The 23,680-nt window shown below is 37.3% G+C and overlaps 1 protein-coding gene across 1 annotated transcript in view; it reads right to left on the bottom strand.

Moving 5' to 3' along the window:
• Positions 1-23,680, bottom strand: part of Mgam2 (maltase-glucoamylase 2 (putative)) — a 101,218-nt gene that overhangs the window by 28,435 nt on the left and 49,103 nt on the right. The window contains exons 16-34 of the mRNA XM_032907215.1: positions 20,136-20,307; positions 19,495-19,611; positions 16,645-16,799; positions 16,425-16,509; positions 15,530-15,586; positions 14,384-14,508; positions 13,531-13,619; positions 12,742-12,791; positions 11,410-11,577; positions 10,241-10,396; positions 9,516-9,749; positions 8,489-8,643; positions 7,328-7,496; positions 6,395-6,491; positions 5,867-5,979; positions 5,103-5,228; positions 3,528-3,656; positions 1,789-1,896; positions 247-309 (exon numbers count right to left, since the gene is read on the bottom strand). Coding sequence (XP_032763106.1) covers positions 247-309; positions 1,789-1,896; positions 3,528-3,656; positions 5,103-5,228; positions 5,867-5,979; positions 6,395-6,491; positions 7,328-7,496; positions 8,489-8,643; positions 9,516-9,749; positions 10,241-10,396; positions 11,410-11,577; positions 12,742-12,791; positions 13,531-13,619; positions 14,384-14,508; positions 15,530-15,586; positions 16,425-16,509; positions 16,645-16,799; positions 19,495-19,611; positions 20,136-20,307 — 2,368 coding nt within the window. The remainder of the gene's footprint in view (positions 1-246; positions 310-1,788; positions 1,897-3,527; positions 3,657-5,102; positions 5,229-5,866; positions 5,980-6,394; positions 6,492-7,327; positions 7,497-8,488; positions 8,644-9,515; positions 9,750-10,240; positions 10,397-11,409; positions 11,578-12,741; positions 12,792-13,530; positions 13,620-14,383; positions 14,509-15,529; positions 15,587-16,424; positions 16,510-16,644; positions 16,800-19,494; positions 19,612-20,135; positions 20,308-23,680) is intronic.

Raw genomic sequence — 23,680 nt, 5'->3', positions numbered from 1 at the left:
TTGGGAGTATATTCTAGACTTTGGTTCATCACTTTCAAGCAACATTATATCTGAATCACAAATTATTGAACACATAGTAATTCATGAGGTTTCATGAGATTTTTCCTTCTATATCCTCCCATTTTGGTTGGCTGTCAGATTTTTCATTCATGCACTGCCTTCTGTTAAAACTGACCATCAGGCAATCAGACTCAAGTTAGAGCTACTTAACCAAAACGGAGAATCTACACATACACTCAACTTTACCTTAAGTTGAGTCTCAAGGTCAAGGGATCCATCCACATTTACATTGGGCAACTCTGGCCACACCTAGACAAATAAAAAATCAAAACCTTTCAATCATTGCACACAGACCGTGAGGTGTTTTGTATGGCAAGCTCTAAAGGGAGGCAACTCTACACATGTCTCGATTTTCATCATAAAATAAACTATAAAATCTGAAGGTACAGAATTCACCCAGATGACAATGCCCAGCATGTCCTGAATTATTCCATACATTATCATCTTTTAAATTTTGAACTCTAAGTAACTAAATTTGTTTTAAGTATATCTTCTACATAATCATATTTTAAATTATTACTTGGCTCTTGTCTTATTTTATTTTTACCTATAAAATCTTTTCTTTACAAATAAATGTGAAATATGATACTAAAGAAATGACTGATTGGCATTCTGTCTTGATTCCTCTCAAACTTTTTTTTTTCTTTTTTTTCGGGGCTGGGGATCGAACCCAGGGCCTTGTGCTTGCTAGGCAAGTGCTCTACCACTGAGCTAAATCCCCAACCCTCTGTCTTGATTCCTAACCAAGGCTAGGCCCCTCATAAATTCCTATCTCATCACATACTCTTCCATATAAGCTTCTTAATCCTTCAGACTTATTCTCAATATTTTCAAGCTGTATCAATACTTGTTGAGTAGTATATGTAGCATTAACAATCTGAAGTATCAATGCTATTTGTAATTAGTGGTACATTAACTATATACATGGGTAGGTCACCAGAGAATACTTATTGAGCACTTAACGCCTAGCCCTCTTCCAGGATCTATAGATATTCTGAGATTTCAACAGAAAACACTGCTTGCTTCCTTAGTGTTCACAGAATTCTTAGGTAATTTGTATACAATACCTTCTGGGGTCAATGGCACTTCCTATAACACAGCTAAACCAGTTGCTCAGAGCTTTATAAAAGGGCAGAAGTGATGGCTCATGTACTGAAGTTCAAGTTCCAATGTGTGAGGTGATAAGGCATCATAAAAAATGATAGTACATGTCTAGGGTGATAGACTGAAGTGTGATAGAAAAGAGTTTGAGTCTAAGAGCTACTATCATCTGGGTTCCAGGAATCAGCATAAATTGCCATTGATATCATACAGCTGGGTTGAGGATTGAAGCCATAGGAAAAAATCCAAAGCAACAAGATAAAGAGTTTCTTGTTTTGTTTTGTTTTGTTTTTTAAGTTGAGTATTATTGGTCAAAAGGGAATGTTAATTTTAAATTTATGTGGTAGAGACATAGATCTCAGAGCCCTAATGTATTATTAATTTTGGTCTTAAAAACATTCATGTCAAATATGAATGGAGGAAATATCAGATTATTTTCAAGCAGTGACAACATTCCATATTTTAGAAAATTTCACCTGTAACTTTGGGTCTAATGCTTGCTGTGCAAGGTAGCATCAGAAAGATTCCTTCTTGTTTTGTAATGTATTCATTATCCAGTATATATTTATAGGTTCTATAGAAACTTATAGTGAGGTAGAGAATATAGGTATCTTTCTCAAGTCTTACCTTGCCCCAGACGATGTCATTGGAATCAGGCCATTTGATGAACACATTGTTTTCCTGTCCTCGAGTGAATGGGAGATAGTGTGTCTCATTGCCAGAAATAGCTGGATCCTGTGGTAAGAGTTTTAAAATAAACAATATAAATGAAACATCTCCAGGAAACTTCCAAACCAAACTGACATAGTACAGAAAGAATTAGTGACCTAAGATGTAATGTTAAATTTTTTTTTTAAGTAGATGTCTTTACTGAGTACATTTCCAAAATCAGTGAAGTATAATATTACTATAGGTACCCAAAGGAAAATGTATAATTCCTAAGAACAACCTCTTTCAAAGAGAATAAAAATCTAGTCAATAAATGAAACATTCTTTACTATAAAAATTGCGTACCCAGAGCTGTAGCTTATTAAATGGGAAGAAGATTTTCAGAAACTAATATAAAAAGTGACAAGAGTGATTTTTTTCCCAATCACACATAAATCCATTCAAAAAAGGAAGAGGGGAAGAAAAAAAGAAGAATTAAAAAACAGTGATGGTTAGTCATAAATTTTGTATGGTTATATTTGGAAAAGAGCTTCCAAAGGTAAGCCTGATTAGTAAGACATTGCCCTCAAGAGTAGAGGACATGTATAACATTACCATGGTATAATAGCAATACCCCTTAAGAAAGCAAAAAATCCTATTCTGTGACCCAAGGTACAATAAAGTAGCTACCCACACCTACTGTATCTTATACTGATCCAGCTCATCTCTATGTTATGCTGATTTATAATTGTCAAGAAAAACATCACTGTCTGAAATTATATGTTAATACTTATTTCTTGATCGTTTTACTCTACTAGAATAAGTTATTTCTTAAGAAAAGAATACTGTCTTATTTAATAATCCATCCTCTCTCTATAACTCTACAATAATGAACTTCAGATGCCAACGTTCAACAAATACATAAATTAACAAATGAACAAAACCCATATTCTAATTTGGGAGGCTAAAAGATTCATTTGCTGATAATTAAGCACACTTGCATTCTGGATCTGTGAGTTCAGTGAAATTGAGATTCATAACTTCTAAGGATGATTCCAATGTTGATATTTGGAGGAGGGAATGATCAAGTTAATTATATTTCTTCCTTCCCATTTCTCCCTCCAAACCCTCCCTAGGGAACATTGACAAAATGCTCCCACACCCGAGACTCAGGGAACATTGTAGAAGAGTGGGTGGAGGATCCTGAGCTGTGAGATTCTGTCTCCTAGTAACATCATAGGCTACACCCATAAAATCTCACCAATATAACCACCCAAATAGGAACTGAACAAGGAGGAGACCAAGGAATGTGCCAACCTGCACAGGGACAAGCCCAAGACAGTTTTTAACATTCCTTCTTCCCTGGGAAGAGATGAGACTGAGGCACAGCAGGCTCCCTGAGGCATAAGCAGTGCAGAATTCTGTTTGCTATATTCAGTGTTTCCACAATTCTTACTTTAGCAAGAGCAAAATATCAATAAGTGGCATTCCAGAGACACAAAGATATGTACTAAAAACAAAGCAAAAATAGTTTACCTCTTTAAGGTAGCTTTGACTTTCCTTCTTTATTTGCTTAAAAAATTTAAAAATAAGTATTTGAGGAGTTACAGGAAATTTCCAAAATATACAAGATTTTCTGTACCCATCATGCACTTTCTCCCAGTGGAATTATTTTGGAACCATAAACACAGGAACCAAAAGTCTGCCACAATACCCACCAGAACGAGAATAAATCTCATGCCATTTGTCTTCATTTGATTAATCAGGACACTGAGATTTTGAAAGTTGGGGCTGAGGGTGAAGTCCAACTTCCGGTCCATGTAATCAATGTCTACATGCTGCACATCCTACAGGAAGCAACAGGCAAGATGCTAAGGGTTCTGCAGCAGATACTCTGCAGGTACAGGTGCTCTGCAGGCTCCGCCCCCGCTTCCTGACCCAGCCTGGGTTCCTTGTAAATCCCATCTTCTAATATACTGCTTTGCATCAACTTTTAAATTCCACATGCTGAAATTGCTCTCTGATTCCTGCTCACATATCATATCCACATTTATCATCTGCTTCTTTGACTCCTGTTTCCTCTTGCCTCTCCCTCCCTCCATCCCTCTCCTCCCAAACCTTCTAATCTGAAACCTGGTGAGCCCATCAAAGTTCTGACCAGGTAAGCCTATCAAAATTCTGACTGAAATGTTCAAGGATAGGTAGTAAAAACCCACCAAAAACAGATTGCAGATACGATTGTTTTGTTAGTGTGTGTGTGTGTGTGTGTGTGTGTGTGTACAGTAAAGCTCACTGAATTTATCCACTATAGAAGTGTCTTATTTTATAGCCGCCTCTACACAACCTCCTAAGAGGTTTCTACACTTGAAACTCACTCACACTTGGGTATTGAACAATAGGTAAAGTACTTAATATTCAGATAAAAAAAAGAAAGAAAGCTATTTCATTTTAGCCTGAAGTGATAATCACCTGCATAACTCTAGATGAAATTCATTTGGAAAAGCATAGACTTGTAGAAAAGCCAAAACTAAGATAAGAATGAACCAGTGAATTAATAACATTGACGGTATGGGTAAGTTAAATGCATGAATTTTGTTCATCATGCAATTTCCTTGTATTTTTCTCATCTCTGTTTAACAAATATATCATAAAACATATATAAGAAGAGAAAAACGGAGCTTGCTCTTATGAATCAAATTATCTTTAGTGAAAAGGTCACCTAATTCTCATTTCCCTTAATTTCCCTCTAAAGTCTTAGCAGGTATCTAAAAGCCAAGAAAGAGTGCTAGAAAACTGATTATTGTACAAGGAGAAAAGGATCTCACGTGTGTTTGCTTGTTTATTGATAGCACCTAACTACTTTCTTAGGATTTAATTGGGGAATTAGATTATAGGATATGCACATATGTTTCAAAGAGAGCAAAGTCTAGATCTGTAACTGCTTCCTTCATAGCATCACCTCTCCAAAATGTCCTTTTCTGAGTTTCTATTCTCATGGCCTGAATAATCCACAGCTACTTAAATATTTCCAATGGCACACAATGAGTACTAGTATCCTGCATCCATCCCAATGCCTCCTGAATGATACATATATAACTCTTCATGAATCTTGCAAATCAAGGTTTGTCATGCAAAATGGTAGCATACAATATATACAATTGTAAAGCATTCTACAAAAGGCTATCTCCACAATGACTTTTCATACACTAAAGTAACTATAGCTTTAATTTATATGAACCTATTTTCATTATACAATTAAGATAAAAACCGGAAGCAGAGGCATTGGTTCATACATAAGGAATTCCTGCTGCAACCATTGCAGAATACAAATTGCCAATTTCAGCATCACTCTGGTATCCATAGCGACTCAGCTGGAAACCTAAGGCCCAGTATGGAGGCATGGCTGGCCGACCAATCAACTGGAATAAAAATAAAACACCAATTACTAAAATTTCTTCCTTACGTGCTGTGCACTTTCATTTAATCACTGTGCCACACCCCACAATTATTTTTAAAAGTTTCTATTAGTTTAAAAGTTTCTAAGTGAAATAGATAGATTCTATTAGATTTTGTAAGGAAGAAACTTGATCAATCCTACTGAGTTCTGAGAACTCTCGCTCAAGATAAATAAGGAAGTCAAGTGTAGAACAGTCAAGGAGGTGAAACACTATAGTTGAGGTTTCCTCACATTGCTAAGCCATTACTCCAGGAACCTGAGACCTCTGTAGTCATTCTTTATTACAGTTTCTGCAATAGAATACTGAGTGAGTGGTCAAGAGAGAGGGAGGTTCTTAGTATGGTGTCATTACCTCATAGCACTAAAGACTGGTTTCTCAACTTGAATAAACTTAAGAATAAGATCTACAAAGCCACTGTCCAGCAAACAAGACAGAAAACTCTTTGAAAAACTGTTTCAGAATTCAAGAAATATACCAATCCTTGCATGGGAGCACCCGTGAGTATAATGAACAAAGGGATCTTAAGTTAGTGTTAAGAACATGATATCAGTATGCAGCAAATGCATGATGGTTTGCCAGTGGATAGACATGTTTCCAACCTGGGTGTACTGCTGAGTTACAAGTTCAGGTGTTGGCCCCAAAACCATATAGAAGTCCAGAATCCCTCCTATGGTACGGTATGTCAGGGCAGGGGTGGGCTGGAGTGTTACATCTATAAAGATTGGAAAAAGTCAAATTGGTAATGAGCTATAAATCATGCAGATAGAGAATTATACTAAAATTGGTCATTTCATCCTCACTACTTTATATCCACCTCCTCTGGAAAGTCTTCTCTTAGATAATAGGACTGAGGTAGATTCCATGTGCCTAAAGTAAAATATACAATATCAAGCAGTATATCCCCCCACCCCGCAAAAAGAAGCTAAAGTCTCACAAAAAATAAGGGGCTATGGATAGCCAAAATTTTACTTTTACTATATGGTCTGGATCTTGGATTAATGGATGAATAAAGGAAAGCTAGTGTATTTTCCTTGCCTTTGAATATCCTTATTTCTAGTAACATCCTTGACTCTAATAGTGTGGCACAGTTGTATATGGTGGCATATGAAGGCGCATCTTTTTCTTACCCATGGCATTGCTGTTCAACAGGAGCACTCCATGAGCATTACTATTATCTTCCAATGCCATATAATAAGGGTGAACACCATAGGAATTTTTCTTGTACTGTAAGAAAGAACAATGGTGTAGAGAGAATATCTTGTGTATTGTACGGATTCATCATTTGTCAATTAAAAAAATCAATGGCCTATAGGAAAGGATAGAATAGAAAGTGGAACATCAGGGAGGCAGAAAGAATTCTGGGATAGAGCCAGGTGCAGAAGATGCTCCCTGGGAAGATATGACAAGATGGACCCATTGTACCTTAGCACAGGTAACCAGCAACATGCCTTGTTATGTAGGTTAAAATAAATGAGCTATTTTAAATGATGATCTAGTCAGAGAAGAGCCTATCTATATGACCAATGTATTTTGAGTCTGAGTCTTATTTCTGGGATCATGGAGCTGGGAGGAAAAACCAGACATTACTTCTACACGATAAGGTAACTACAAATAGAAACTCCAATAAATTATATCCATATCACAAAGCAAACAGTGAACTCATATTGACTGAACTCACCTGTCACGATCTTCCCAAAGCCTTGTTTGACCTTGTCTTCTATCCTGAGCAAAAATGTGTGAGGTCTATACTATGTGCCCTTTTTGCTATTACATAAATCTATCTTAGCTTTGATTACAGAAATAGACACTGTCTCTTTAAATTTTTAGTTGAGCACTTACTGAAATTTTTTGTAAAATTAATGAAACTTGTGTTCCACAGAAGTAGAGAGATTAAATGTTTTGAACGCAAAAGAACATGACCCACACCCTCATGCATTTGAGAGCATCGCTGTTTAGTGCAAGGAGAAGCTGATGAATATAGAATCTTTATGAACTTGAATAAGAAGCTGAGCAAGTTTAGATAAAGAGTACATGTCTGATAATTGTATTCATGTCCTTACCAATGGTGGCTCATCCCGAGCAAACATTCCCCATGTGTTCCAACTCATATTTCTTCTCAAAGATGTATGATCTGTTTCCCCAAAGCCATAGATGTAATGAGAGGGAAGACGAGTTGAAATGGAAAGGAACATCTCACTGAAGGTGAAGCCAGGGAGCTGAGTATCCCAACTGCAATGCAAAAGCAGACTTTAATGGAAAGTTAAGGATCACAGGCCACAGAAAACACAATACACATTTGGAAGCCTCTAATTATCTGGATCCAGGTTCAAATGCTGTGAATTGACTATAACATAACAATGGCCATAATTAAGCTTCAAGTTTCTACAGCTGCATTTATATTCTGTGATTTGCAAGAGTCCCTTTTCTGGGTCCTGGGTTCACTGAGATGAAAGACCATGTTTCATTTATCCTTCTATGACCAGTTCTTAAAGCCTGGTACATCAGCTGTGAGAACCTATGAATGAGGTCTATGTATGATAGAAAAAAATAAACTCTTAAAACAACTATTTGAGATTACAAGAAATTTCCTGAAGACGGAAATAGATTTCCCGGCACACAGTCAAATCCACAAAAGCCCCACACAGGAAAATAAACACATGCCCATGAAAGTGACAATCTCTAATGGGGCAGGGAACTTCTCAGGCAAAATTCAGACTTTCAACAGTAGGGCAAGACCTGGTAGATGACATGATTGATGACTAACAACCCTTGCATACTTAACAGTATGGAAGGAATTGTCTGTGTTAATAGGAACAAAAATTCTAAGAAGCCATTCCTCTCTTGCTATGAACCTCTGTTCTTCTCTTGCTTCCTCAGTTGTTCTTAATGATGCTTAAGTGAGAGCAGATTCATGACTTATGAAATCTGTTGAGCTTACTAAGTAGTTTTCTGCTCTCATTAGCAATTACAATAGACAGTATGTTTCTTTTGCTGGTCAATTAACATCGTTTTTTAAAAATATCTTTCACTAAGTTTTCTGAGTTAATGACTGATAGAAAAATAAATTTCCTAGAGAATCAAGAGAAATTCATATTCAATTTAACGAACATGCTCATAATTTTCTGTTGCCTCAGGGATTTGGGGTTTTCCTGCAGTAATTAAAATCATTGTAATCAGATGCTACAGTTGCTTTGATGAGAAACAAATAAAACAGAGCTTACATCACAGTACCGGAGCTTTTACGTTGAATTTGGAGTCCAAATGGGTTGGTCTTAACACTTACATCATACAGGCAGTTCTCAGAGGAGCCCAGTGGTGTAGAAGGAATGTTCAGAGGTACTGGGACCTCATACCTTTTGTTACTGGTACTGTAAATCTGGGAAGGTGGGGGGAAAAAAGGAGTTTTAACCGAATCTTTCAGTGATGCTAATACATGTTTACAGCGCCCACTACAGAAACTACTAAAACTATTGGAAGTGAATTAGAGTCTTTTCTGTGTGTTTCCCACAAAGCAGACTCATGCTTCTCGGGCAGATGGGATGGAGTTTTAATGACGTGTGTGATGTAGAATACTGATAACAACAGAAGATGCAAAACTGTGGTGGATCTGAGTTCATAGCCTGACCACCTGTTCTTTCCGACCTTTACTTCTGAATGCTTATGCTTCTGCATCTGTAACATAGGGATTTGTTACATGAGTCTCAATGTACATTTGGCTGTCTTGAAACTTGCTATTCAGACCAATAAACCAATCTCCATAGAGATCCACCTATCTCTGCCTCTTGAGTATTAGACTTAAAGGCATGTATTTCCATGCTGAGCCATTAAGAGTATATCAGATGACTTCATCTGCACAGAGCCTTGAATCAAAAGCATCCATGTTAAGAACATGATGTTCTTGTGGTATTCCTAACAGTGGGGGTAAGGATTGTCTTTGAGTCTTTAGCCTGCTTTGGGACATTTCCCTCCATATCCAGCATTGATATGAGGATATGTTCCTAGACTTGTTATGCCATATTTGGTTGATATCCCTGGGAGGCCTGCTCTCCTTTGAAGAAAAAAGGAAGATGAGGATGAGGGAGAGGAGGAAGAGGAGGAGGAGGAGGAGGAGGAGGAGTGTATATGGAGGAGACAGGAGGTAGGAGGGACTGAGAAGGTAAGAGGGCAAGGAAACTATAGTTAGGAGCTATAGTACATAAGAGAAGGATTACAAAAAGAAAGAGTCAGCAACTATAATGTGAGAATTACCTTGACCTGCAGCATATTTTCTGTATGGTAAGTCACACTCAGTCTAAGAGAGTTGATCTTTCCAGAAAGAGGATCAGAGACAACTCTTGGAGCTGCTGCTGCCCGGGCAGATGTTGAGCTTTCCAGGAGGGTCAGGTCCATAGTAATGCCTGTGGGCTGGTACTGAATATTACTGGCAGCATACTGGGGAATGGTGTCATAGAAACAGGTAGGCACTCCAGGAGCAGTTGTTTGCTGGAACAGTAGAAGAATTCTTAGTGAACTTCTACACTACAAACTTAAGACTCTACTGAAGGAGCCAATTAACACAGAGTAAACTTCAAAAAAGTGGGTTGAATTGCTCCCCACCAAAAAAGATGTTTTAAGCCCTAGTAGTGTGCATTTGACATATTAGAGATATGCAGATGATCAAGCTAATATAAAGTCATTAACACGTGCTTTAATTCAATATGATTAGTGTATTTATTAGGAGAGAGAATTCAGACACATGCAAACACACACTCAGGAGAATGGCACAGTTAAAGCAGTGGCTAGAATGGCAATGAGTTTGTAGAAACAATGATCTGAGAGAAATACATATTCATTACCTATCACATGGAGTTCACATAATGCATATCAGCACAGCCTTAGAGTGACCATCGCGTTCCCAACCTCCTCAAAGTACTTCCAGGTGTCCAAGTACCTGCTGTAATTTTTTACAGCTTTCTGGTCATTGTGGTCATTACCTCCCAGAGGCACCCTCGCTGCTTGCACCTTTCCTCTGATACGGCAGGATCCTCAGGGAAGCAGTTAAATTTCTCCAGGTCATTGACTACAAGCTTCCACTCAATGGAGAATTCCTGTCCCAGTTTCAGTCCCGTGAGGTTACTAATGATCAACACCTAGGGAGAGAGAAGACTCTAGTGACAAACCAGGTTACTCAGAGTTATGGAGACATTGTCTTGGCTGATGGTGGAGAAGTCAGGACTGGGCTCTTTCTCCAGTATCACCTGAGAATACTTGGAACTTGCTTGATTCATAACCCTTTGGAGCCACCATGAATGTATGTACTGCGGAGCAGTTTAGGAGAGTGAATCACAGCATAGCTGCCATTTTTAGGCTTGTTATCCTATTATGATGCTTGTTAACAAGACTAATGACAGAAATCAATGCACAGAAGCCAAGCAGTGTGACAATCCTATTACACACTATGTGTGTTAGTTCTGTAGAGTGACCCAGTGCTATGAGTATTGTGGTTGTCTCCATGATATGGATTTAATAGGGTGCCTAAGATCTTACAATGTGGAGGAATTAACCAGTATCAGTACCTCCTTGTGCTTAGTGCTAGAAGTTTTGTTCCTATCCTACACTATATGTATTTTCTGGTAGAAGACATCTTACCTAAGAAATAATGAACTTCTTAGGAAGTAAATGAGTAAGCCAATAACTATAATCCTCTATATGAGTTCATCAAGTATGGGAATAACACCATGATAGCTAAGTCAGAGTACAGCTTATGTTTTTCTCCAACTTACATTTCATGTGAGAGCAGATAAAACAAGCTTATATCAACTGCATTTCAAGGATGGTTATAATTTCAACAAAGGACAAACTGCAAATACCCCGAGAACCTCATTTTTACCATTCCATTGGAGGCCATGTCATCTAGTTTTAAATTAGCAGAAAAGAACTTCTGTTTGGGCACTAATTCTTGCTATCTTCTTTAAATTCCCAACGACAATAAGAAGAAGGATTTATACATGCATGCACACATTTCTCCTATAATATGCTGGCTGTCCCAAGAAGGAAATTGTCTCTGTGACTATCAAAACTCACAACAGCAAAGAAGGGAAAACTCTCAGAATCCCAGGACAAGGCTTTCAGCCAAAGCCCTGTAGATAGAATGAACTCTCACCTTTGCGGAAGCATTGTAGTTGCAGGTTGAAATAGGGATCGTATTGCCATTAAATGAAACATTACAATCAGTTGGTTCTTTGTCCATCCCTAAGATTCTGATGTCTGTGAACATGATGTTATTGGGATCCACATAGTTATCATTTATAATTTTTGCCTGTAAATGATTCTAGAGAGGAAGGAGAAAGTCATTTTAAACATTGGATGTATACATTCAGCATCTCCCGAAATCCACAATTTCTCATTCTTCTCTATTTTTGTCCTCCAAGCTGATTTTCTTTTCTAAGTTGATCAATGACTGCCCCAGAGCAGGTATGGACTCAGAAGGCAGCACTCTCCTTTTTTGGTTAAGTGGATCTTTTCTGATATTATTTGCTCAGAAAATAGAATTTCAACTTACAGAAAAAAATATAGTGGAGGAGGGAGCTGTTTCAAAAAGGTGCTGGGGTGTCTGGACCTACATAGGCAAAAAGTTGAACTTTGGCCTAAGTCTGACATATACGAATTAGTCTAAAAGCAATCATAAATAACAAAATAGATAGTAAAACTTCAGAAAATGTTGAAAAAATTGAACATCAGAGAACACTAAGCTTCTAAAGCCAGGTAGAGTTCTTAGATATAGCAAAAAAAGGCATGGTACAGCAGAGAAAATAATAATAAATTAGGCATACCCAAATTTAATTATTTGCTTTGTGAAAGTCTTTCAGAGGAAGAAAAAATTTCTACATGTAGAAAAAAGTGTTTCCAAACCATATATTTAATGAAGGATAGGAATTACAGATATTTAAAGACCATTAAAACTAAGCTGTTAACCAATGCCAAAAAATATCTAGTCAGAACATAAACAAAGATGGGATATTTCACCTAACATAATATAAAAAAGATAGATAGACATATGAAAGATTTCATGATTAAACATCAAAGAAATAATAAAACAAGTTAAACGAGCCACACAGAATGGCTAAAATAAAAAACATTGACAGCTTCAATGTATGACAACTATGTAGAAAAGCAGCATTACTTATATATTAGTGGCACAACTATAAAATAGACAGCCACTCAGGAAAATAGTCTGGATGCTTCATACATTCTAACAAATGTACCAATTTAAGACTTAGGCCTGAATTTTTTTTTTTTTTTTGGTTCTTTTTTTCGGAACTGGGGACCGAACCCAAGGCCTTTTGCTTCCTAGGTAAGCGCTCTACCGCTGAGCTAAATCCCCAGCCCCAGGCCTGAATTTTAATGAAATAAAAACACATATAGAACACCAAAACCTCAAAACAAAATCACACTAAGAAACACAAAATATATGTTTTATGAGCACAGTACTTACAGATGTAACAGAAAAATCATAGAGAAGGTACTTCTTTTCAGACACTGTGCCTGAAAGATAGGAAGTGATATGTATATACTGTTACTATGGGAAAGAGTAAAACCATGGAGTCACATCCTTCTTATTTGAATTCTTCTGTATACAGTTCTGCTCAACCAAAAGGCCACTTCTGTCAATCTCTGTAGAACCTCAGCAGACTCTTTTCTCTGAAGTCTCATGGAATTCTATGACTCCGCTTGCTAGCATTTAAAATATTTTAATGTTCCTTATGGTTTCCATCTTCTTTAACTGTGATCTTGTCAAGGTCAATGTTTATAGCACACTCATCTCTGTGTGCTTTGCATGCAGTATAATAATAGGTATTAAATATTTATAAACTCTAATTCTATTCACCCTAACAGCTTGTCTGTTGTAGTCATATTTTATAACACAAAACAAAAGACCTACATCATGCATATCTTTCTCAATGATAAGTGAAACAGTGCCTTGCTAAGCTAATAACAAAAAGGCATTGCTTGATGTTAATGATGATATGCAGTAAGGAATCAAATGCAATACTATTTATTGCTTTGGCTGTGTCAATAACACATAAGGTTTATATGTGAAGTCTATTTTAACTCCTTGTTCTTAGACGATGCAACTTTTAGAATGAGTTTTAATTTTCCAAGCTATTAAAATTTTCTATGATACTGAAATACACAACAGTGATAATGGATTTGGTGCCTCACTGAAGCATTTGGTGAAGAATATTTACTAAGAATCATCTCTATGGCCAATGGGAAAATATACCTTTAGACACACCATCATCCCAGTACAGTTGGCCCTTTGCTTCTCGCTTATGATCCAAGGCAACGATGAGTCCCAAGGGATTCTTCCGGCTGAAGAAATAATTTCAAGTTCAGATAATGAACAAAGGCAGAAACAGATGAATGTGTCCCTTGATGAATCTACCCCTTGATGCCTAGGGTTGTATCTTCCAGAGTGTATCTCAGAAATTGAGTCGATGTTAGCATTTTGGGAAAAGACAGGTGTGAAAAAGTAGCAGAATGTAGAAGAGACTATAACAACAGTGTAGTGAGGTGGGTTTGTGATCATTTTAACAATGCTTATTGGACCCTGTGACAGGTACTCTTGTGAGTGTACTCCAGATGCTGGCCTTTATATTAATTCATTTAACCCTCCTAAAGGTGCTAAAAGGTCAGGCCATCATCCTCTCCAGTTTATCAATAACAAATATGAACACAGAGACACTGTCCAACATTAACACATGTAGGATATTGTTAGGCAAGAGTCTGAATTGAAATTCTTCAGAATCTGAGCCCTGAAACTCCAAACAATATTGACCTCTGTCTCCTACTAAATTCTTCTCATGTACACTTTAAGATAATGTCTGTCCATAGGGAAATTCTCATGAAGATTATTTTGACTATTCCTATCACCTGATTTAATCCAAATAGACAGAATGCAAAAATGAGAAGGAAAGTGAGACTATGTTTATCCCCCTGAATACAATTTGGGGCCAACCTTGAAAGATTGCTGACAGTAATCGTATTTCATTTGGCCCATGAACTCTTGGTCCTTGCTTGTCTCACCCATGAAGCCTCACTGAGCTTCAAAGTAGTAAGAAGACACTGGAGCTTACCTGGCCTCTGTGGTTATGTTTGGTTCTTGAATGGGAAATATGTAGCCACCTCTAAGGTGAAGTCCTATCCTGTCACGTGGTAGTGGCATGTCTATAAATTGTTTTCTCCATTGGACAGCCAGTCCCTAAGCAACAGAAAGAAAACAGACCAGATCGGAGATTGCAGCCAGGAAAAACCCTAGAGACCCTATAGTCCAATCAATTTACTTTAAAGACAAGATGGGGATCTCCAAAGTGAGGTGATTTCCCCCAAGGTATATGTGTAGTAGAGAGAAGAGCTGTCTACCTCACACATTGTCTACCTCACCACACTGTCTATAGTTCATCTTGGCTATCTCCTACAGTCTTACGTGTTAAAGGCTGGGTCCCTGACTCAATTCTATTGAGTGCTGTTATAAACTTCAAGGGTGGGGCTTAACATGGACTTTTAAGTTATTAGAAGTGTGTGTTTAGTAGAAATTGTAAGGCCCCGATCTCTTCCTTTTACTGTCTGTCACGGTCTTGCCATGAGATTTTATTTCTTCTCATGCTTTTATCAAATAGACTGCCACTAGTCAAAAGAAATAGAACCAAAGACTAGAGCTTTGGAAATTGAAAGCAAAAATATAGAGAACATTTCTCCTTATAACCTTGTTATCTTGTATATTTGTTATAATAACCAAAAGTTGACTGACTTATTGTGATTTCAACACTGAGCTTGAATTGTCTGCTTTAACAGACAATGGTAAATGAAGTGATAGTCCCAATTATCAACATAGCAGTTGGGTTGAGACAGTGAGATGATCTAAACCTATTGCAGATATTAGAAATGGTTTCTGCTGTGACATGAATATTAATGTCCTTCTAAAGTTCATATGTTGGAACATAATACTGTATGTGATACTATTAAAAAATGATTCCTCCAGACAAGTGATTGAATCATGAAAGCTCAATGAGAAGCTATCATTGGTAAAGTTGAAAAGACCTTGATCTTGGATTTTATACCTTCCAAGGATTGCAGACAATAAAGTTCTCTTGTTTATAAGTTGTGAAATGTGAAGGTTTTTATTATACCAACTTGAATGGACTAAGAAACTTTACCCACGATCACCTGATTGTAAAGCCTTGTGTTATCCTATGATGAACTCCAGAAACCACTTCACTTACCGTCTCATAGTCATACCAGATGGCATCTGGGATGTAGGCTTTCGCTTCTTCCTTGCCCTAAGAAAATAAAGTCAGTAAGCAAGCTTAGCGTGCACACACACACACACACACACACACACACACACACACACACACACACCTTTATAATTTAAAGATTGCATCCACATTGTTGTCGATGGCTATCTGAATAATATTAAGAGCCTTTTGAGATCCTCCTGTTATACCAGTAAAACACATGAACTCAGAAAGGCCAAAAAAGCTTATTCAAAGTCATGCTGTACCTAGAAATTATGTTCATTTTGTTTCTATTTTCACGCATTTTCTAGAAGCAGCGAGTTTCACTCTCAGAGTTAGGCTGTCCATGAGTTCAGAGAAGACTAAGTGAACCACATCCACAGCGGAGCAAAGTCACTTGTTGATTAGATGTAATTGAGACACCACGAGCTCAAAGAGCCTTGGTTATCTATCTTTTCTTCTGGCTTGCTATCTTAGAAAAATTTTTTAACAAGATAATGAGTATAATAATAATCTTTCCCCAACACCTTACTTCTCACCCTTGCCCATGGTGGCATCTTCCTGTACTCCACTTTCCCCATTACTCCTTTGCACACCTATTCTGTCTTCTCAACCCAATCTCTCAGGATGAGAAGATATCTAGATGCCCAGCACACATACACAGACCTACATACACCAAAGAGCATAGATTTAAAGGTAATTTTACAACATAGAAACTGTTTTAATCGATGCATCATTGGAACTAAGAACATTCCTAACATTCATAATTGTTCTCATTTATATTTCAACTTAAGTACAAGCGTATATACTCAGCATGTAGATTTTCAACTATGAGGACAACTGTAACACTTGCATCCCATTATTCAAGTTACAAACATACTTCATACAACACAGGTGTGATGAGAAGTCCGGGCCCCCATAAGAACTGCTCATGCACAGCCCATGTGGCTGGGTCCTGATAGAATCTATAAAACATGGAGCACACATAGAGTCAAGTGAGTGGAATTTCTAAAAGGAAGTGGCCACCCATCACATGTCTTAATGGATCTTGTCAAGGTGATTTGTGATCTGAAAGGGAAGGTCTTGGTCTAGAAACTCACTCATGTACCAGGGGTCTTGCTACGGTCTCTCCCAGAGTATGAGCTCGGTAGAAGAGAGTGTAGAGATAAGGCAGTAAGGTGTAGCGGATGTTCAAATAATGTCTCGATGATTGCAATAGCAGAGAGTTAGGGCCAAAGGCAGCAGGGTCCTGGTCCTAGAAGAAAATGGAAGCAATTAGTGACTATTTCTATTGTGATACAGAGTTTTCGCATATGAACACAGTCATGTTCTTCGGTTTGGAGAAGGATGAAATATTTTTAGAATGTTGTAGTTGTTTACTTTTTTATGGCTAAAAAAATATCAAAGATAACATGACTTCTCCAATGATGTGCAAGCAAGAAGCACTTTTCACTTCACCTCGTCTTCTGAGGCCAGACTATAGCAGTCCTGGGTGACAAGAAGATACCTACGGGTTTCAGTGGATGTAAAAGAGCCAAAGGGGATTTACTCTCTTCAAAGACATTCCAATATGTATCTGAGTCATTTTATATTCCACTTTGGAGATAACAACAATCATTTGATTTAAACTTAGTTTTACAATTTTTAGAAATTCATTTACTTTGGTTGCATTACCTAACTGTGATCTTCATTCTAAACCTTTTCTCTACATTTTTTGTGAATTTGCAATATTTAAGCTGTGTACTTTCCTCTGGAATTTTTTTAAACATTACAGTTAGTTTCATTTTTCACATCCCAAGGACAATGACCTTTGTATGTACTTTGGAATATTAATACAACATGTAAAAAGTTAATAAGGATGGATTTGTGCAAATTTTATCAAAAAACAACACTTCAGCAGAGATATTTTTCTACAGCCTACAAGTAGACATTTGCATCAGTAGTAAGCACTCATTTTGTTCACTCTCTATGTAGTTTGGAAGATATGATATATATATATATATATATATATATATATTTCAAATTCTGTATCACATGATAAAACTGAATTTTAGAAAAAGGGTATAAATCTATTTCTTTGATATTCTTTATAAGAGGCCCAACTACTCCCCAAATATAGTCATTTTATGACCCTAATACAGGGTTCATAAAAACACTGAGGATAAACACAGCAGAAAATTGTGGGGCTGAGCATCCATCAACTGGTTTCCAGCTGAGAAAATCTAGAGCTCTACTGGATGCCTGGAACACTGAGATATATTCTGTAAGCCTGAAGAGTCCTGCTCAGCTTAATTGATTGGTAATTAATTAAGTACAAGTCGTAAGACCTAATAGATGTAAAATCTTGTTTCTATAAGTTATTTCATTTGTTTTATGAATATATATATATATTAAAAATTTAACACACAACTTTAAGTGTGCCAACAAAATAAGCTGAGTTTTGATGGCTTGGTAGAAAGAATGGGATATAAACACTTTCACCACCCGTTCCTTACACTGAGCACTAGCTAAATAATGATGCTATGAATATATTGAATCACACAAAATATAAGTTAAGTGATCCCTACTTGTTTCACCTTCAAATTTCAATTTAAAATGGCATAAATAGTTCTTTATCATAACTAGCTCTTTACCCTAGTCACTTGATGAGCTGAGTATTTTTATCTACAGAAACCTTGACAAGCCAGGCTTGGTGAACACTGTCTACGTTCCCTATCCTGACTCATCTTCAGAAATGGTCATATCTTTCCAGACCACAAAGGAATAAAAAAACCCAAGAATAAAATACTTTGAAGATTGACTCTGCATCCTCCCAGAAAGACATTTTATTGCACAAAGGCAAGAACTAAAATCAAAATGATCATGAACTTACTTAAATGAGCTGTGTTTTTTAAATTTTTGGTATATGTCTATGTTTGAGAAATGAATGTGTGTATTCCCTCTCTCTGCCTCTAGAATGTTTTAATCATAGGCCACTGCCACATCTGCCGAGCTTTAACCAGGGTCCTGGGCTTCTTAAGTCTGCTTGTCACATTTGTGCAGCAAGCATTTTATCCATTAGTTATCTCCAAGGCCGCTTTAATGAGTTTATTAAAACCAACGCTGTCCAGTTTAAAATACTTTAATTGCAGCTTATTTTATTAAAAGGGAAGAAAATCACTTTATTTGTTACTGTTGCATTATAAAAACCTTAAGGACTTTAAACTACTTCTGTAGACTTATCCATTAAAATATTATCTTATATAAAAAGGGTCATGGTAGAATGAATCATGGGAAGCAACAGAGGGATGATCTTCCAAACTATTCATAAAAAGAAATGTTATAACAAGATAAAAAAATCATTTGATATCACTGACATACCCTTCTATAATCTTTCTCCCTTTCTCTATGAGTGACCTTATTTATATTAAGCATATTAATAGTTGTATTGATATATAGATAATATATTATTATTAAGTCATATTAATAATTTTATATTAGTATAAAATTGATCTCACAGTGTCCCATCTTCTACAAAGTTATGACAAGTGATTGAAGCAGTGTACATTTTGTTGATTGTGGTGGTAACATTGAACCTAGGGCTTCACATGTGCTAATTTAGTTAGTTTTAAAACAGGTCTTCGTATGCAAACCAGGCTGGCCTAAAACTTGCAGCGATCTTCCCACCTCTGTTAGTTGAGTGCTACGATTTACAGGCCTGTGTCACCATGCCCCGCTACCAGCATAGAAGATATGCCAAAAGTTCTTACACCTTTGTGGATGCCTTTTGACAGCAACTTAACATATAAATATCTATCCCTCTCAACTTGTCATTTGTATAATTTGCCGTTTGACAAATTTACCTACTCTTATGAAGAAAGGTCCAGTATATAGGAGTTTTCTATAACCCTTCTTTGAAACAAGTAGATATTATCCAAGAGTGCCCTACCACTTCTCTTGGAGGAACTCACTCTGTACTCAGGACCATTGTGATTCCTGGATAGTGGGTAAAATGCTCCAAGTTGCATCCACCTTGTGCAAAGTTCTTCTGTGACATTGTTTTCATAGCCACAGATGTTGGCTCCTACCTGAAGAATTAACACAGATACAAACAAATAATTACTAGGAAGGCAAAATCATTGGCTGTATTATTATATAGAGAAGGAAAGAAAACTCTTACTAATATTACTTAATGCTTAAAGGATGCCAAAGTCCCAGAGCAAGCCCCATTTAAATCAGAGAAACAAGAAGAAGTTCATTAGAGAATGTACTAGGCAAATGGATTAGGTAGGGTGCCTGTACTGAGGTCCCTTCCTCGTCATTCAGTCTCTGATCTCATACTTACTCATTCACTGATCATCTCCTGACCGGATTTTTTTCTTATACTCATACATTTGATTCATAGTAATTCTCTCCTAGCAACCGAGACTATATGGAAGATACACTACTGTTAACATTTATATCATTCTGTCTTCAGAGCCATCTTACGGCACACACAGAAATTGATTTTACTAAAGCATAGACAATGAGACAAGTTCCTTATCCTTTCAGACACCTGAAAGAATGATAATAGAAAGAGTAAGGAAGGAACAAGTCTGTGAATGAGGCTTACCAGGGGGATGCCAAATAGATTAAACTCAAGGATACTGGGGATAGACCATCTGAGATCATCCCAGCTGGCTGCATTGTTTCCCAGCCAATGACCAGCAAACTTGCCAGACCCAGCAGAAGTAGAACGTGATAAAATGAAGTTCCTCTTGGAAGAGAAGACAGCATCCAGGGCCCTGAAATAGAAGTTTCAGCCAGTTGTATTTGAGGCAATCTGTGACTATCTAGAATTCAGCTTATGCCAGAGGCAGCAATGGGTTTTTCAATCAAATGGAAAACAACAAAAATGAAAACTAGATTTGCAAAGAAGTTTGCCACTTTCAAGAGTTTCTTCTCACTTCTGTGTGAGGATTACCATCTTATATAAGATAATATGGGTCAATTCCAGTCTGTGAAGATATTTTTCTGTACTCTTGATTAAAGGTTTGTTGTTTGTTTGTTTGTTTGTTGTTGTTGTTGTTGCTTTTAATAATTTCTACATCAAGTTGGTTCTGGCTCTTTTGGAGTCCAATGTATGTTGTCTGCTACAGGAAGTTAGATTCTGACCCCATCTACTATAACCGCAAGGTGTTGAGTTTTTTTGTTTTGCTTTGTTTCTTGTACCCTTTCATTCAGGCCTTGTGGCCTGGTTTATAATCCTGCTTTACATATTAACCCTGGCTCAGGTTCAGGTTCTGCCTTGGTGTGGACTACATGACAGTTTACCCTCATTATCTTTATTGCACCATGAATCATCATTAAGAGGAAGACGGGTTCAGCCTACTCAAAGTGAAACTGAAACAGGATTGGGCATGCAGCTGAGAGCTAACAGGTCAAAGAAGGCATTTATGTAGCATGGATTAGAGAACTTGCATCTTAGAAAAAAAATTTTGTTTCAGAGATCTTCCTATTTCTCTTTCTCCCCTGTCTAATTTATCATTTAATTATCATTTCTTGAGCTCTGAGAACATCTGCCTCTTTTCATCTCAGAGAGAGATAAGTTTTACTCAGTCTAGCCCACTGTTGGTTGTCCCCAAACTCTTCTTCCAAATAAGACTGAGCTAAGCCTTCAGCAGATCCAAGACTCTAGTTCTCCCCATGCTGGCCTCATTGAATGAAAAATTTTGATTTTGGGGCAGCAAAAGTAAGGTATGAGGAAGTAACTAAGGTTGGTCCAAAGATTTACTTTTTAAATCCAACACTACCTCATCCCCAAAGGCCAAGGTCCATTTATCTCTACTGTTTTCTAGAAATTTAACTTGTTCTTCCAAGCCTAGGCATGTCAGAAAGACACTTTGGTCTTATTGAGTCACAATTTCCTTTAAAAAATTAACCACAGCTTTTAGAGTATACTAGACTATATTAACCAAACCAATTATGCTTTTATAGTACTTTTATCACACAAAGACTCTGTCAGTGAAGCAATCTCAAACTCTTTTCCTTCTCAACATTCCCCTGACTTAGCCAATCTCTGTTTCAACCCTCATTGTTAGACACAAGCATCTACGAGGAAAAGCATATGTATTTTGAGATGATGGTAAAAGTCTGTTTTCATTCCCAGGGTTCAGACTGAGGCTCAGGATGCTGAACTTTATGTCTTTTCCGGAGATGCTGGTGTTGCCTGTCCTTGAACCCCACTTTGAGTTGGTAGAGAATACATTAGTTAGAGATAGTTTAAAGCCAGAGAGGTAAGTAAATGAGGAGTCATTAATGAGAAAAATGGTGAGGACTTTAATTAAAAGGTGATTATGAAAGAGGAAGAGGTAATACTAATAAAATTTCAAAAGTAGAAATGAAATGAACAAAGGCTGATTTCTAAATTTCCAGTAAAAATATCAAAGATTACGTGAAGATTATCATTTGAGAGTCTGCGAGTTAACGATGGCATTGCTACTAACTGAGACACAGGATTTAAATTGATCAGTCAGAGTGTGGTGGTTAGTTTGAAAAATGAAGTAGTGTTATGTTATTGGTGCTTACTACAGTGTGAGACATTGCGAAGGGAGAAGGTGTTGAAGAAGATACTTAATGATATATACATATGCATTACATTACATGGGTGTGTCTGTGCATGTCTGTCTCTTTGTCTCTGTGTCTCATATTCTCATCCTCCCCACCCATGTTCACTTGTACATGTGTGTGGGTATAAGTGTCCCTGGAGGCCAGGATCCCCAAGAATTGAAGTTACAATTAATTATGAGCTATTTAGCATGGGGTGCATGAAACACAGTGCTTTGCAAGGACAGTGTGCACTCTTAACCACTGACTCATTTCCACAGCTCCAGGTCTAGATATCTGTGTTCAGAAAATCAAGGTGAGGCACAGGTAGAAGTGTATACTTTTAAAAATCAACAAATTATAATAACATCCATGATAAGGAATATTTGGCCTAAATGTTGGCCTAGAGTACAAAGACAGAAGTACAAAGGTAACTAGTATGTCTTATCAATAGAAGAGCAGATGGACAGATTTTAAAAAATTCTCATATAGGGAAGGGGTGTGGGAATGGGAGCCCTAGCGAGCTGCCCTGAGTGAGCACTCCAGGTGCTTCAAGCTGCACCTCCATCCATTCTTTTCATCCTGTACAAAGCTCAAGTACAAGTGGATCAAGGACCTCCACATAAAACCAGATGCACTCAGACTAATAGAAGAAAAAGTGGGGAAGAGCCTCGAGCAAGTGGGTATTAGGGAAAATTTCCTGAACAGAACACCAATGGTTTATTCTCTAAAATCAAGAATTGACAAATGGGACCTCATAAAACTGCAAAGCTTCTGTAAGGCAAAGGACACTGTCATTAGGACCAAACGGCAACCAACAGATTGGGAAAAGATCTTTACCAGTCCTACATCTGACAGAGGGTTAATATCCAATATTTACAAAGAGATCAAGAAGTTAGACTCCAGAGAATCAAATAATCCTATTAAAAATGGAGTACAGAGTTAAACAAAATTTCTCAGCTGAGGAATATCGAATGGCTGAGATGTACCGAAAGAAAAAGGAAAAAAAAAGTTCAACATCCTTAGTCATCAGGGAAATGCAAATCAAAACAACCCTGAGATTCCACCCCACACCAGTCAGAATGGCTAAGATTAAAAACTCAGTGACAACAGATGCTGGCAAGGATGTGGAGAAAGAGGAACACTCCTCCATTGTTGGTGGGATGGTACGCTGGTACAATCAGTCTGGCAGTTCCTCAGAAAATTGGACATTGTACTACCTGAAGATGTAGCTATTCCACTCCTGGGCATATACCCAAAAGATGCTCCAACATATAACAAAGACAAGTGCTCCACTGTGTTCATAGCAGCCTTCAACAGAGGAATGGACACCGAAAATATATGGTACATTTACACAATGGAATACTACTCAGGTATTAAAAACAATGACTTCTTGAAATTCATAGGCAAATGGATGAAACTTGAAAATATCATCCTGAGTGAGGTAACCCAATTCCAAACACACACACACACACACACACACACACACACACACACACACACACACGGTATGCACTCACTGAGAAGTGGATATTAACCCAAAAGCTCGAATTACCCAAGATACAATCCACA

This window comes from Rattus rattus, chromosome 6 (assembly GCF_011064425.1).
Source record: "Rattus rattus isolate New Zealand chromosome 6, Rrattus_CSIRO_v1, whole genome shotgun sequence".
NCBI classification, from domain to species: Eukaryota; Metazoa; Chordata; class Mammalia; order Rodentia; family Muridae; genus Rattus; species Rattus rattus.
This window is presented reverse-complemented; position numbering and strand designations above follow the sequence as displayed.